Below are 15332 nucleotides of genomic sequence, written 5' to 3' on the forward strand. Positions count from 1 at the left end.
GGAACAAACATGGCACAAACACCCGAGGAAATTAAACATCAGCTCTAAAGCCTGGGTCATTCTCCAACCTGGATGAGAGCCCAGCATGGAGCTGGACTGAGAGCAGGCAGAGCAGACAGCAGTGATCTGAGGGGATGGATCCTACCCAGGAAATGGGGAATGTCAGCTCCAGGTGACAGCCCCTGTGCAGGGCTGGAGCTCTCCTGAGCACACATCCCTGTTCCAGAGGCAGGGCCAGAGCCAGGGGAGCAGCTCAGCCCATGGGAGGCTGCTGGGCAAGCAGGAACACGACACACAGAGGCTGCAACAGGCAGGAGGAGGGTTTATTGAAATAAAAGTGTGTATAAATAATTATGTCCCTTTCCCAGAGCAGAGGCAGCCAGCCAGCCCTAGCCAGGCTCTGGGGATGCCACTGCCTCAGCCCCACTGCAGGCTGGGGGGCACCAGCCACCCCCCGGGTGGGGGGGCCTGCAGGGATGGGGGCAGCTCCTGCACTGGTGGCCAGCCTGGAGGGTACTGGAATGGTGTTGGTTTCTCAGGAAGAGCACTGTGAGGGGAGATGGGAAGAGATGAGGTGAGAAGCAGCGTGTCAGTCTGACACCAAGGCCATGCTGAGGGCTGGGCTTCCCTGTGCCCCCTCCAGTAGCCCCCAAATAGAAGAGGCCAGCAGAGGACGGTTTTGGTTATCACCAAATGGGTTCATTCACTCCCCTCATCCCAAATTCAGCACCAGAACAGTTGTGTGACCATTCCTAGCATATCCAAGCAGCCTAACACAGTGTGTGCCAGTGAAAATTCAGATGGGAACTCTGAGGTGAGGGGGTCTGGGGTGGGCTGAGCCCAGCCCCCTGAGAGGGGCTCAGCAGGCACAGCTGCCAGGTGCTGGGAACAGGGCTGGTCCCAGCCCCTCCATCCCCACTCCTCACACAGCTGAGTTGGAAGAAGAACAAACAAAACCAGCAGATGTTTCTTTCCAAGCAGTGCAAATCCCAAGCCAGCTGTGTACTTCCCAAAGGACAAGGACCCCTCGGAAATGGAGGAGCTGCCAAAGCAGCGGGGTGTGTGCACCAGAGGACCCTTCAGCAGAGGGAAGAGGCTTCTCCCCCACCCGTGGCCTGGGAATCACTCTCTCCTTGCCCCTCTCCTCAGCTTTACTGGTCGAGGCTGCTGTAACCACCACACTGGGATGAAGAAGTGCAGGAGCAAGAACCATCTCTACCTTCCTCCAGATTGACCAGGGCATGTTAAAATTCATGGGAAACATACCTTTCCCATTAATTCCCAAGTGCAGGAAGCTCATTTGTTCACTCACACAAGCCTTGATAGCAGCCTTGCAGCTTCTCAGGCCTCTACCCCCGATCAGGATGAATCTTTTTAATTGTTATGCCAGAAGAAATCTAATCAAACTCCTTTACATAACCCCGGGGAGAAGCAGCACCCTCCTCTCTGCGGGGCTGTTGGCCAAGAGCCAACTACAGGAGTAGTTTTCCAGGAGTGTTTTCCAGGCAACTGACACAGAGCAAAGTCACTTGGTTCAAGGTTTATCCCCTCAGTAGGGATTCTCAGAGCCCAGGATGAGGCAGGACCATGAGGACACACACCAGCCCCTCTGGGCAGGGATAGTTGGTGTCATTCCCCCAGCACTGTGGCTCACGGTGGATATGGAGCAGAGGGAATGCTGCAAGGTGGAGCCATCACCTAATGAGCTGTTTCCTGAGCAGCAGGACAGATCAATAGGCAGGATGCTGCCTGGGTACTCAATCCCCTGGAGTCTCATGAGCTACAAGTGTTCTATCAAAGGTTTACGTAAAGATGGAGCATTCTCAATGGCTGTCCCACAGGGATTCTCCAGTGGCCAGCAAGGTCAAGAATATTTCCTTTCTGAAGGTGTTAATGGGGTCCCCCTCCTCTATCCACTTCCACAGTCATGGAACTTGTGGTATTGCAGAAGCTTTGAGGCCTTGGACCCTTTTCTGATGGAAATCTATACTCTTATATTTCCTTTGGAAATTGGTAAAAAATCAATCCCATGAAATGTGGGGCTGGAGGGCACAAGGGGAGCAGAGAGATGATCAGGAGAGGAGTTAGCAAGGCTGGAGAAAGTTCCAACAGTTGGTGTTTAATTCCTGTAGCAAGATGGTTTCTGAGCCTGCAGGGACAGGGAGGCTGGAAAAAGAGCAACAATCCTGGAAATTGTTTTGTGCATCTATGGAGGCAGCAGGAACCAAGTTCAGAAGGTCTGAACATTCCTCTGGGTATGACCAAGTAGTTCTGAAGTCTGGAAATTCCTCTGGGAACAGTGATGGCTACCTTCTGTAAAAGCTGATCTACCCCAGGTTCCAGGGATTCACAGGCAGGACAAACAAAATGGGGCAAGTGAAGTGTAGGGGACAGGAATGTGGGCACCTCTGCAAGGCCAAGGGCAGCCAAGCTGAGGGACAGAACAATCCCAAAGCAACAAGCTCAGACAAGCAGCAGAAGGAAGATCCTGCCCAGTACAAACGGAGAGGACGTGAACAAACAGCAAAAGAACAGAACAGAGATTTGGCACCTGCCCAAATGTCATCCCATTAAGCCTGCGGCACAGTCAGGTGAGCGAGGAAACAGCAGGTGCCCCAATCTGAATGGATACTGTGAGGAGGAGCCAATCCCACCCTCCCTGGCAGGCAGGGGATGGGGGAGCTGTCAACAGATGAAAGCAGGCTCCTGACACCGAACCCCGGGCGTTAATGAGCCAGCACAGCACCGGATCTGTCCTTCCAGGTGTGTCTGTGCACTCTGCAGAGAGCAAGGGGCACCCCTCTGCTGTGGCTTGTTCCCAAAGTGTGTCCCTGGCACGTGGGGACACCTGTGCACATAACCCTGATGGGGCAGGCAGGGCTGCACCCACACACGTGCCCCTCAGGAGCACGGACTGGGGGTGTTGGGACCTCAGATCCCCTGCACCCTCCCCTGTCCCAGCCCTCCTGTGGGATCCCCCTCTGCATCCACACCAGACGATCCCCAGTACCCAGTACCTGTTACTCTGAGCTGCACTCAGCCTCTGGGCTCTCTTGTCCAGCCAGTCCTCGATGGTGCCAGGTGGGATATCTGCTCCCTCCCTCTGCAGCTCCTTCAGTCTCTTCTCCCCTGCTTGAGAGAAAGATTTGAGATCAGAGAGGGCTGGATCTGTGGGAGAGCCATGAGAGAAAAGGCCACCAGATCCTCGTCCTTTCACTCCATTAAACCTGCTGCTCATTGCCCTGCAGTTTCACAGGGTGGGGAGTGTGCACCATGCCTGTGGCAGCCCCTCCTCCTCCTCCTCCTCTACCCTCCTGCCATCTGATGCTTGGAGTAATCCCTGGTGACAGCTGCAGCCAGGAAGAGCAGGGGACAAGAGCTAAACCAGCACGGTGGCAGTTTGGGCATGGAGGGGAGTCCAACATCTCCCCCTGAGGCAGATCACTGTCATCCTCCTCGCCTGGAACAGCCTGGGTTGGCCCTGAGCTGTTTCCAGAGCAGTGTCCCTCCAACTGGCAGTAGGAACTGTGCCACCCCTGCCCTGTTAGGTGGGAATGACAGGGACAGTGTCCAGATCAATGCAGCCTTGGCAGCCCGGGAAAGTCTGAACAGTTCTGGGTGCATGTTCCAGCCGGCAGACAGAGCCCAGAGCTGCTGCCAGGGCTGGTTAAGGAGCTCTCTGCCTGATGTGTCCCTAGCCCCTGCACAGGCCAGGCAGAGCTGTCACCAGCCCGGGGCAGAACCAGAGCACAGAGAACCAGGGGACAAGTTCTTGCATCTAGAATCATGGAATGGTTTGGGTGGAATTCACCTCAAAGCCCATCCAGTCCTACCCCTGCCATGGACCTTCCACTAGCCCAGGTTGTTCCAAGCCCCAACGTCCAACCTGGCCTTGGACACTTCCAGGGATCCAGGGGCAGCCACAGCTTCTCTGGGCAACCTGTACCAGGGCCTCACCCAGTCAGAGGGAAGGATTTCTTCCATACCTCACGGAATTAGAGAATCATTTAGGTTCAAGACATGTCATTGAGTCCAACCTATATCCAACCTACATGTCCCCTCTTTTCAGTTTGAACCCATTACTCCTTGTTCTGTTTCTCATGGTAGTTAGGAACAAGGAAGGAAACTGGTAGGAAACCTCTGCTGTTTACTGAATCAAGATTTCAACCCCTCGCCCCCCCAAATCACTCTGAAAAGGCGGTGTGGGGCAGATGGCCCAGGCACCCCCTGGGGAAAAGGGCACGGAGCCAGTGTGGCACAAACCCACAGCTGTGGGTTAGCAAAGCTCCCCAGTGTCCCCCAGCTGCAGGGAGGGAGCTGGTGCTGAACACATCTAGCAGGAGTCCTGACATGGCCACACTCGGGGATGAGGACACACACCCAGAGATCCCATAGATCCCTTCTTCAGCCAGTGGAAACTTCCCAGCTAACAGAACAGGAAACTCAGAAAACCAAATAATGGTGACAATAAAAAGGAAGCAGAGGCAGCTGCATGTCATTCCTCTAGCCCTGCTCATCCACCCTTCTGGGGGATCCCTGATCCCATTTAGGGATCAAAGCACCTGCAGTCGTGCCCTTCAGGAGCCTACTCCACACCCACCCACCATATGTCTCACATTTTAAGGAAAATATTATACCTTCGCAGACAGGGTGTGAAATTAATAGTGCTTGGGTAGAGTGAAGGATCACTTCATCCTACTGGTGGCAACCAATTATTCATCTGCCTGTTGAATACTAAATCAGGATGGCAGGGATGTGCTACACAATGAGCAGCCAGATGGATAATTTATCATCCAGCCTTTTCAGCTGCTGCTACTGGGTGGGGTGACAATGTGCCCAGTGCCACCACAGAAAGCCTGCTGTGGTCCTGATGTCCAGCTGCTGCTCTGAGCCCACCGACAAGCCTGGAGACAGGAATGTTCCAGTCTCCCACAGTTGTTGACCAAAGCCCAAACAGAGCTACCTGGGGTCAACCCAACCAGTTGGCCAGGTGGGGACATGGAGAGGCAAGAAGATCAGCCTGGAGAGCTGGGCACTGCACACTCAGGATTAGACTCACCTGGCAACCTTGAGCACTTTATTTCCCTTTGTTCCATGTTTTTCCACTTCCTGAGCACATCCCACCTCAGCAAGGGGACAGACAAGCGGTGTCTGTGAGAAGCTTCAATGAGGCAGGGAAGAAAATAATGGAGAGAATCTCTCCCACCTCTCTGTACCACTGCAATTTCCTCTTCATCCAAATCCCAGACTCAACAGACAACAGACCATAAACAGCCCAAGCTTCTCTGTTCAGAGCAGGGAGCCCCGAGGTACCACACCAGGGATGGAGCAGCCCCAACTCATGGTCCCAGCCAGAAAAGTTCACTGGATGCCGTGGAACTGCTCTGGATTCGCACTGCCCCAAATGAGGCCCCAGGTAACCACATTAGAAAAATATCCAGCTGCCTGTCTCCCTGTTCTCACAGCTCTAGGAGCTGCTGCTCCAGAGCATTCCAAACCTCAAACTCAGAAATACGGCAGCAGGGACAGGCGACTCTCCAGCTCTACCCACCTTGATGATGTCCATGTCCCTCTGGAGCACACACATCCCACCCAGGGACCACCAAATGCACCCTGAGATTGGAAACGCTCCCTGAATGCCAGGAGCTATTCCAAGAAGCATCTCTGAAAGGCATTCACCACCCTTGCTCCCCATACATGGCTGTCCAGTCAGGCAGGTGTGGAGGTGCTTCCCCCCTCCTCCTTTTCACTGTGGTGTTTGCTTCAAAGTCTAATTACAGCCAATTAAAAGAGCATCTGTAGTCGTGAAGTGCCTCTAATGATGCCAGAGTGGGGTCCACATTTATCTTCTCTCCCCATGGATTTTCTTCTTGAAAAAGGCATTGTGTGAGAGATAGAACCCCCAGTACAGGCAGGTCACCCAGCAAGGAGATGCACATGAAATCCCTGAGCTGGAGGGATGATATGGAACCCCAGCTCCTGCAGAGCACAAGGACAGCACCAGAGTGTGGCTGAGAAGAGGCTGAGGAGCCCCTGCAACAGGAGCAGCCAAACAAGTGACCTCCCTGCAGCCCAGTGTGAGCGCTCCTCCTGCTCCCCACCCAGTTAAACCAGTGCACTCCAGCCTGCCCAGCAGAGGCCCTCAGATCCTTTCAACCTCATGGACATCCTGCAAACACTCACTAGCTGCGCACTCCTCTTGCAGCCCTGGCTGGCTGGAGGCACCAGAGCCCAGCCAGGTTGATCCTGTCTGCACCAGGGACACAGAGTAGCAGGGAGGCAATAACTCTGAGCAAAGAGATGGCAACTTGACAGTGACTTTTCCTGACATGACTGTACTTAAAATGACAGCCTGGAAGTGTCTGGCTGATGAATGATGCAGCAGATGCAGAAGGCTAATGCTTTGATGGGAGAACAGCTGGGAATATGAGCTCCCTCCCTTCTGAAGGTGTAAACTGTTGCTTCTTGATGAGGATATTCTACAGGGTGCAGAGATGCTGATGCCAAAGTAGGCCAGGCTCCAAGCTGTTCTAGAACATGGAATCATCTAGAAATTTTCCTACTTAACCCACAAAACTTACACAAACTACAGGGTGAAGTCCCAGCATTAAAAAGGCCAAATGTTAAGGATAATGTCACGTTTCCTCTGGCTGTGATAAAAATGCTTCATTATCAAGGTGAGTTCATGGACACAGAGCTACCAACACCAAACACTCACAGGGACTCAGGGACAGGTTCAATATTTACATGATAAAAAAAGTGCCATCATGATTTAGCTGGGTTAAAAAAAAAAGTCAGACAAGGCTTTAACTGCACCAGAGGTGAAGAAAGGGGGGGAGCTAAGCAGCACTGTGGGCCCACCAGGACAGCATCAGCTGTCATCAGCCTGGCCACCCCCAGGCTTGAGAAGGCTCTGGAGCTTCCAGCCTCTCAGCTCATCTCAAATCCCTGATGACCCCTGGCTCCAAACCTGCCAAAATCTCCCATCTGGGTCAGTGAGAGGCAGCCTGGTCTGGATTGCTCCAGTCCTGCTGGCTGTGCCTTGGGATGGCTCATGGCTCAGAGATCCTGAGACTGAGTGGGAATACAAGTAGGACAGTACTGACAGAGGATCCCGTGTGAATTGTACACCCTGCCACACACAAGCTTGCCCTCAACTCTGCCCTCAGCCCCAGCACCTGAGACACGGGTGCTTTGGCAGCTGAAGGAGTGCTGAAATGTCCCCATGACTCACCAGATTGTGTCTGATCCTACCATCCTGTCTGTTACAGGCTGTGCCTCTCTTCTACCAAATCCTGCTGAGCCTTTCCCTGCACCAAATCCCTCCAAACTCTCTGATCAGAGCTGGAGTCTGTGTGATGCACAAAGCCACACCATGAGAGAGGTGAGCAGGATTGAACACTCCAACCAAGGACCCTCTGGCCATCGCTCCTTCAGGGCTAATTGCTAAATGAAATGTTTGACTCCGGAACACAAATGCAAGGTTTCCCAGTAATCTCCCTGGAATTGGCTCTCACCGGCCAATCCTGCACTTACACCGACCCATTTGACACAAGTCAATACTCAATAACAAGTGTAATTGGCAAGGAAAGCTGCCTGAGCGCAGAGGAGCTGCCAGCCTTCCCTGCTCCGCTCCAGAGCTCCCCTTCTCCTGCAGGAACAGCCAGTGCCTGGAAATGTTAGAGGTTCCTGTGCCTGTCACTATGTGCCACCTTTTGGAGCCCAGCAGAGAGGGGTGAGGGAGAGGTCCTGGCTGGAAGATGACTCTGGGAAGGGCTGGAGCGCTCTGGCCCCACCGTGGCTTTATCGACTGCCAGTGGAGCTCAGAGATTGATTCAGAGTCACCTCGGGGGCTCTCACTGACTCAGCACAGCCTGGAATAGCTCCGTGCTGACTGCCTGCCTCCCCCTGGCTCCCCTGAGCTCTTCCTCCCCAAATGGGATCCCTCCGAGGGCCAGGAGAGGCTCTATGCCTGCACACTGCCCGTCTCACATCCCACACCTCCAACGCTTCAGCCTGGCTTTGCCAGACTCTTGGCAAAACAACAGCTGGCTCCAGCAAGGATGTGAGCATGGGAGCTGCTCCAAGCTGGGCTACACTGAGACACCAGGCTGGGGAAGGAATCCTTCTCCTCTGCTCCACACTGTGAGGTCACATCTGGGTGCTGTACCCAGTACAGAGACAGTGGGCACAACCCAAAATACAGGAATTTCCACCAGGAATTTATATTTAAGTATTTTAAAATTTATACATTTTTATTATGAACCTAGTCAAACAGTGGATCAGGTCATCCATACAGTCTCCAGCCTTGAGATACTCAAAACACAAGTGGATGTGGCCCTGCACCCTGCTTGAGTTCACACTGCTTTCAGCACGGTTAGATTAGATGATCTCCAGTGGAGATTTCAGCCATCCCAAAAGTTCTCACCAACACCTCACTCACACTCCCTGGAAGTGTCCAACAGGCTGGACAGACCTTGGAGTAATCTGGTCTAGTGAAAGGTGTCCCTACCCAAGGCAGGGGTGAAGTGAGATGAGCTTTAAGATCCCTTCCCACCCAGCCCTGTCTGTGATCCTGTGATTTTCTTTAACCACTAAAGTAATGACTCTTATGGAGAAAACAGAGCTACCACCTCTTCTCCTTAAAAGAAAAGTAGTTCCAAGAATGGTAGTCCCAGAATGAGAAAGTTCAGAAGTGCTCTGCAGACTCCCAGCAGGGAGCAGCTGCCATCCACCCTCTGCCCACACTTCACTTCCATCCAAAGCCACCCAAGCAGAGGCTGTTTCTGGATCCAGGACCCCTTTCACAGCCCGACAGCAGGACAATTCTTCCCACCAGCTCTTCCCACGGGTGGAAGCAGCAGCTCCCTGGTAATAGCAGCAAGGTGGGGGGAAATCAAATCCATAAATTTAAGGGGACATGATGTACCAGTGCCCTCTGCTGCTGACAGTTTTTATTCCCTGACTGAACAAAACCCCGAGGGCTCACAAAGGCCACTCCAAACTCTTGCTGCCAAGTGGTAACAGCACTGCTCAGCTCCAGGTTTGTGTTTGTGCCAGCAGCTCAAGAGCAGGGAGCATATGACAAACTGCAGCAATTCAAGGCTCACACAGCACTGGGAAGCAGGAGGGAGGGATCCATGCTTGGCTGGCTGGCTCAGTGCAGGCAGCAGGGGACCACAGCCTGCACAACCCCTCACACACCCCTGCAGCAACTCCCTCCAAGGAGATCCTCACACATTGCCTTGTTGGAGGACTCACCTTGAACCTGGGCACTCAGTTTCTCCAGGTCCTGCTCTGTCATGTGAGAAAATCTGCAGTTGGACCCAAAATCACACTGGCCTGGAATGAAACAGTGAGATTTGAAAATTCAGTTTAAAAATTCTCTAGATTAGATATTAGGACTTTTTTTTTCACAGAAAGGGTTGTAACGCATTGGAATGGGCTGCCCAGAGATGTGGTGCAGTCACCACCCCTGGAAGTGCTCAATGATGAGTGTGTGGATGTGGCACCTGGGGACATGATTTAATGATGAACATGGTGGTGCTGTACTGACATTTGGACATGGTGAACTTAAAGGTCTTTTCCAACTTTAATAATTCTGGAAAAAGCCAGAGTTCCATAAGAACCACCCACAGGAGGTCCTTGTGCAAGCCTACCCAGGTTCCATCACACCTGGATGCCAGACACAGGCCCAAACCCCTCCTTCCAGCCTTGGGCTGGCCCCTGAAGGAGTTGCTGGAGCCCAGGCACTTCTTTCCACCTCAGAACTCCTCACCTGTTTGCAGAAACTTCCGACAAGGTTTCTTGGTTTGCTCTTCCTGCAGGATAGCAGCAGCATCTGGGAAGACAAGGGATGAGCCCAGGTAAAGATCACGCACAGTAAAATCCCATCATGTCCAGTCCCAAACTGGTCAGGGACCAGAAGGAAGCAGAGGGACACCCAGGCAATGGCTTCACAGCCAGTTTAACCCACTCCCACTGCACTCTTCAGGCTGGCACTAACACAGCTGGAGCTGTGTGCTGACACAGGCCAGAGCCACAGATGAGGGTTTCACCTCCGAGACTGCCTGATTCAGCAGCATCACATGCTCAATTCCCAGGCACACAGAGTGTATAAACCATCAGTGCAGATTTGTTTTCTCTTCCCACTCTCCCTCTCATCCATCACCTCCCCAGTCCCAGGAAGGGAGTGGCAGACAGCTGGGAGCACCTACCTCGGAATGAGTCGTACCAGACTCTCTTAGCCCGGAGATGCTGAACTCCATTGAGGTGTTTCTTCCTGTTGTGCAGGTTGTCCTGGAAGGACCTGTCACAGTAGTCACAGAAGTACCTTTTCCCCATCTCTCTCCTGGCAAAACAGCATCAGCATGCCCTGGAATCACCAGGCAGCTCCTCGGTGCCCAGCCATGGGAATGGAGGATCCAGGATTTATAGCGCCTGCTTCTGAAGGAGAACTCAAATCACTTAGGGTTGGCAGACAGAGAAAGAGGTGAGACCCAACAGTTTATATCCTTGTCCATCACAGACTGCTGGGGCAAGATCTGCTGCCTGTACATGGGAGAAAAGGCCTGATCTGCATTTATCTCTGTCACCCAAAGCAACAACAGCTCTGCTGGAAGGATTCTCCTTCCCCGTGTTCAGACCACAGAAAACGGAGCCACAGGCTCCAGGGAAGGTGGAGCACAAACCATCCAAGGTGCAAACAGGGGAGCTGGAGGTCCTGGGGACCTTTGACCACAACCTCCACGAGCTGATACAAAAGAGGAAGGAAACTCCCCCGTGTCCATCTCTGCAAGGTAAGGAAGAAACTCAGCAAAGGTCATTTTAACCTCAAAGATGAAACAGAAGCTGATCTAAGGTGTACTGCAGGTGGGAAGCTGCATTACAAACACCACAGGATGTACTTCCTACAATCCACTGAGCCACCTGTTTTTTCCTGTACATCGTGGGTTGCTCTCCTCATCCTCCCCAGTCTATGGCACCAAGGTGTGTCTGCTGTGAGTACAGCACTAGGATGACAAGAGAGCTACCACCTGTGCTGGGCCTGGAGCCACTGTCAGTACAGGTGAGATCAGCTTGTGTTTTATCCTTCAGGCACCTGTCCCTGCTGGAGGTGCAACAAACACCCTAAAGGAGCTGCAACAAACACCCTGAAGGAGCTGCAAGCTCTCTCCCGAGGGATATAAAGTTAACCTGATGAATGGCAAAGATGGATGGACTGGGAGATAAACTCAAAAAGCAATTCTCCAGGCTTTGACACTTTGACAGCTGAATGCATTTAAAACCTGGCACAGAGATCAGCACAAGAAATAAAGATTTTATAAATAAAACGATCCAGAATCAATGACAGCCCCCTGGCCGATCCCTCCGGCTCGGCACGGAGAGCAGAGCACCAGGAAATCCCTCAGAGCCTGGCATGCTCAGCTCAGGCAGGGCTGCCAAACCTCCTGCCACACATCCATCCCAGCAGAAGCACCAGCACCACATTCCCTTCCCTCCCCTGCTCCCAGGAACTGCTGCTTCAAAATCAAGCCCCTGGAAATCTCCAAGGCCTCACACCACAAGTTAAAGCAAAGCTGCATTCGATGGGAAGACCTGAGATTTTTTAAATTGGATTGAAAACCTCCACACTAAAGGTAGAATGTTCAGATATTCCAGGTGAACTGGAAATCTCGTGTTGAGGTTTGAAAGCTCTCTTTCGTGGGGAGCTCAGGGCTGGCCATGCCCCAGCCATGTGTGCTGGGACCCCAAATCCCCCATGCCCTGGGCTGATCCTGACTCATCTCTGCAGGGTTTGAGGTTTGAAATCATCCTCCTCCAGCCCAAGAATCCAAACCCAAGCACTGCTTAATGAGCATGGAGCCATAAATTCCCTCATCCTTTACATCCCTGAGTTTTGCAGCCACGTTTGCAGTGCTGTGGTGGGGCTGCTGGAATTCAGAGGGAACAAATGAGGCCCACTGGCAGGGTCTGCTTTTAAATACCGAAAAATCCCTGTTCCACATGTTATTCCATAGTCTCCCAAAGTTCCTGGTGACACAAAATGCTCCCTGTCTCAGCTGCTGGCTCCTGCACTCCATCTCTGCAGAAAAGAATGCTGCAAACAGCGAAAACAAATGAGATTCTGCAGTGGTCCCACACAAGTTTCCAGAGATCTCCCAGGGAATTCTGCCTGCGGAAGCCCAGCAGCAGCCAGCCTTTGAAATTGTATTTCAAACTTTCTCTTTCATCACCACGACAGCAATAATTGCAGAAGCTCCTTCCCCCTCCTCCCCCAACAACCAGGGCAAAAAGCTCCTACAGATTCCAGACAGCCAGATCCCACATCCCACAGCTGCCTGCTCCCAAATTCTCCAAGCAATTCCCATTGCAGGGGATGGATGGATTGTAAAAAGCAATTAGAGGAATATCAGATTTTCTGTGAGACTTCCCCCTTCAGTGATTATACCCAACACTTATTCCCATCTTTTCAAGGATTCCATTGCATGGATACCTTGCTGGGTTCTGCCAACCCTCTGCAACACCAGCACTTCCCAGTGCTCTGTGAGTCCAGAGGAGTAAAAAGCTGCTTCTGAGTAATTCCAACCTATTTCCATCTCCCCAAACGGCTCCAGCAGTAAACAAAGAGCATTATTCAGCTGAAAACAGAGATGGTTCCTAATTAAATCCATCTTAGTCATTATGAAATAAAGTAAATGTAGCTGTTCTATAAAGAACTGCCTCAGCCTGGTCGTTCCCTCTCAGTATCTCCAGCCCTGATTTGCAACTGAATCAGGGTGTTCAGACCTGGACCCACCACAGCCATAAATGCTTCCAGTCAGGCTTTGTGCCAGCTTAAAAGTCTTCCTGAATAAGTGAAAATAAAAAAAAAAATAAAAAACAAACAAACAAACAAAAAAAACCAAACAACAAGCCAGGGCTTTGTGTTGTATGAAAATATAACAGCAATGGTGTTCTGTGTCTCCTGGAGCCCTGTTGGGTGAGCAATACCCTGTAGTGAGGCACCTCGAAGGTGACAGTGAGGGGCTTGGGACAACTCCAGCCCAGATACCCTGGGCACCATCCCACATTTTCTTATCTCCAGCTGCTGCCAGAACACTCCACACTGCTCTGTATCAGCTGCAGATTTTATCTCAGACTCTCTGGGGTGCTTCACCAGGCAGAGGGAGGAAGGTGACCCCAGAAGGGGCACAGACTCCTTTGTGCCTGGGGGGAGCTGCTGCTCTCCACACCGAACCCCGGGAGGTGCTGCTGGGCCTTGACCTCAATTTCCTGCTTTCTCGGGGCCATTCCAGCCACTTTGGATACCCAGGCAGATGTGAATTAATTAAATCCAAGTGTCAGGCTTATGATACTCAGCTGCCAATTTAAATGGGCTCAGATCTGCAGGGAGACTTGGAATGGCAGCAGAGTCTGCCAGCACCTTCCCAATGACAGAGACACACAGATCCTGCTTTCCATTACACCCAGAGGAAATCAGGGAATCATGGAATGATTTGGGTTGGAAGGGACCTTAAAGCTCATTCAGGTCCACCCCCTGTCATGAGCAGGGACACCTTCCACTGTCCCAGGCTGCTCCAAGCCCCAGTGTCCACCCTGGCCTTGGACACTTCCAAGGGAACCAGAGGCAGCTACACCTTCTCTGGGCACCCTGTGCCAGGGCCTGCCCACCCTCCCAGGGAACAATTCCTTCCCAATATCCCATCCAGCCCTGCCCTCTGGCAGTGGGAAGCCATTCCCTGTGTCCTGTCATAGAATCATGGAATGGTTGGGTTGGGCTGGAAGGGACCTTAAAGCTCATCTCATTCCAACCCCTGCCACAGGTAGGGATACCTTCTACTGGAAATCCAGAGCTTGATTTGGGATCAACAGCAACCTGACCATACACAAACCATCCTGGTGGCAGCAATTAATGGGCAGCTGGGGGAATTTATCTTAGATAATCCAGAGCAGTTACACTTGAAAATAAAAATTGAGTGTTTCTGAGCTCCGCTCTGTAGTAACCAAGGACAGGAGCCAGGGAAGAGCTGGAGCTGGGCCAGGGCAGGCTCAGGCTGGAGATCAGGGAAAGGTTCTTCCCTTCCCCAGAGGGTGCTGGGCACTGCCCAGGCTCCCCAGGGAATGGTCCCGGCCCCGAGGCTGCCAGAGCTCCAGGAGTGTTTGGACACCAGGGATGGACAGGGTGGGATTGTTGGGGGGGTCTGTGCAGGGTGATCCTGTGGCTCCCTTCCCATTCAGGATATGCTAGGGTTCCAAAGGGACAACACTACACAGGAATGTGCCAGGCACCTTCCAGCTTCCAGAAAATTCAGAGGTCTTGTCCTAACCCAGAAAAATCCCATGGACCCCCACAGTCACTGCATGAGGGAACAAATATAAACAAATCAGAAGAAATTACTCCGCAGCCAGACCATGTGCTACTTCTGAGCGGGTGAGACAAACAAAACAACAGAGCAGCGTCACTTGAGGGTCTGCTCTGGAATTTCATGTAGATACTTGTTTAACAACAGGCCTGTGGGGAAACAACTTTAGTGTTAGGATTCCCCTATCCCATCCCTATCTGTTCTGCCTTCCTAAACCCAAATTTACCCCTCTCCCATCCGTGCTAGAGTCACGCTGGGGCTGCTCTGCCCTCACTGAGGTTAGAAAGAGAGAAACACGAAGAGAGGGCAGCAAATGGGAACGTTCCCCACTTTCTGCCACACGGGGCCACTGGAAGTGTCCAAGACCAGGCAGGATGGGGCTGGGAGCAGCTTGGGATAGTGGAAGGTGTCACTGCCCATGGTAGGAGTGGCACTGGATGAGCTTTAATGCCCCTTCCAAGCAAACCATTCTATGATTCATCAGCCCCACACCCCTCTCCCACTCCCCCGACACCAACCACCTTTTGCAACCCGAATGTGCGGAGAACAGCCCAAACACCCTCCCACCCACCTTCCGGGGGTGAGCTGAGGGCAGTGACCGCAGCCTCTTTCCTGTCCCTGTCACCCTTGTCCGGACACCCCGGCAGGGGAGGGCAGAGCGGTACCTCTGCCCCCTCAGCCCTCCCGCCCCGGCCACGGCCGGGCCGATTCCACCGCACAAAGCCGGGCAGAGACCCCGGGGCTGCCCAGCAGAGGCCGCTGAGGACAAGGCGGGAGAAACGTGAGGGGAGAACCCCTCACAGGGACCCCCGGCCACGATCACGTACCTCTGTCCGGGCCCGCGCCGCACTGCCTACAACTCCCACAATACCCCACGGCAATGGCGCATGCGCAGGTTACAAACGGCACAGCGCGCCTACAACTTCCGGCAATACCCCACGGGGATTCGGCACTCCGTACAACTCG

The 15332-nt window shown here is 52.8% G+C and overlaps 1 protein-coding gene across 3 annotated transcripts; it reads right to left on the reverse strand.

Moving 5' to 3' along the window:
- Positions 1-302: 302 nt before the first annotated feature.
- Positions 303-15238, reverse strand: ZMAT5 (zinc finger matrin-type 5). Of its 3 annotated transcripts, none has more exons than XM_062504228.1 (6): positions 15194-15238; positions 10218-10443; positions 9779-9841; positions 9262-9342; positions 3018-3129; positions 303-547 (listed from the first exon to the last, which is right to left on the reverse strand). In XM_062504228.1, the coding sequence occupies exons 2-6, from the start codon at positions 10342-10344 to the stop codon at positions 418-420; spliced, it is 513 nt and encodes a 170-aa protein (XP_062360212.1). In that variant the 5' UTR covers positions 10345-10443; positions 15194-15238; the 3' UTR covers positions 303-417. The 3 variants fall into 3 exon arrangements, with proteins under 3 accessions (XP_062360212.1, XP_062360211.1, XP_062360210.1); XM_062504227.1 differs by having other exon boundaries at positions 10218-10446; positions 15194-15230; XM_062504226.1 differs by lacking the exon at positions 15194-15238 and adding an exon at positions 14938-14957 and having other exon boundaries at positions 10218-10446.
- Positions 15239-15332: the final 94 nt, after the last annotated feature.

Source organism: Cinclus cinclus, chromosome 17, assembly GCF_963662255.1.
Source record: "Cinclus cinclus chromosome 17, bCinCin1.1, whole genome shotgun sequence".
NCBI classification, from domain to species: Eukaryota; Metazoa; Chordata; class Aves; order Passeriformes; family Cinclidae; genus Cinclus; species Cinclus cinclus.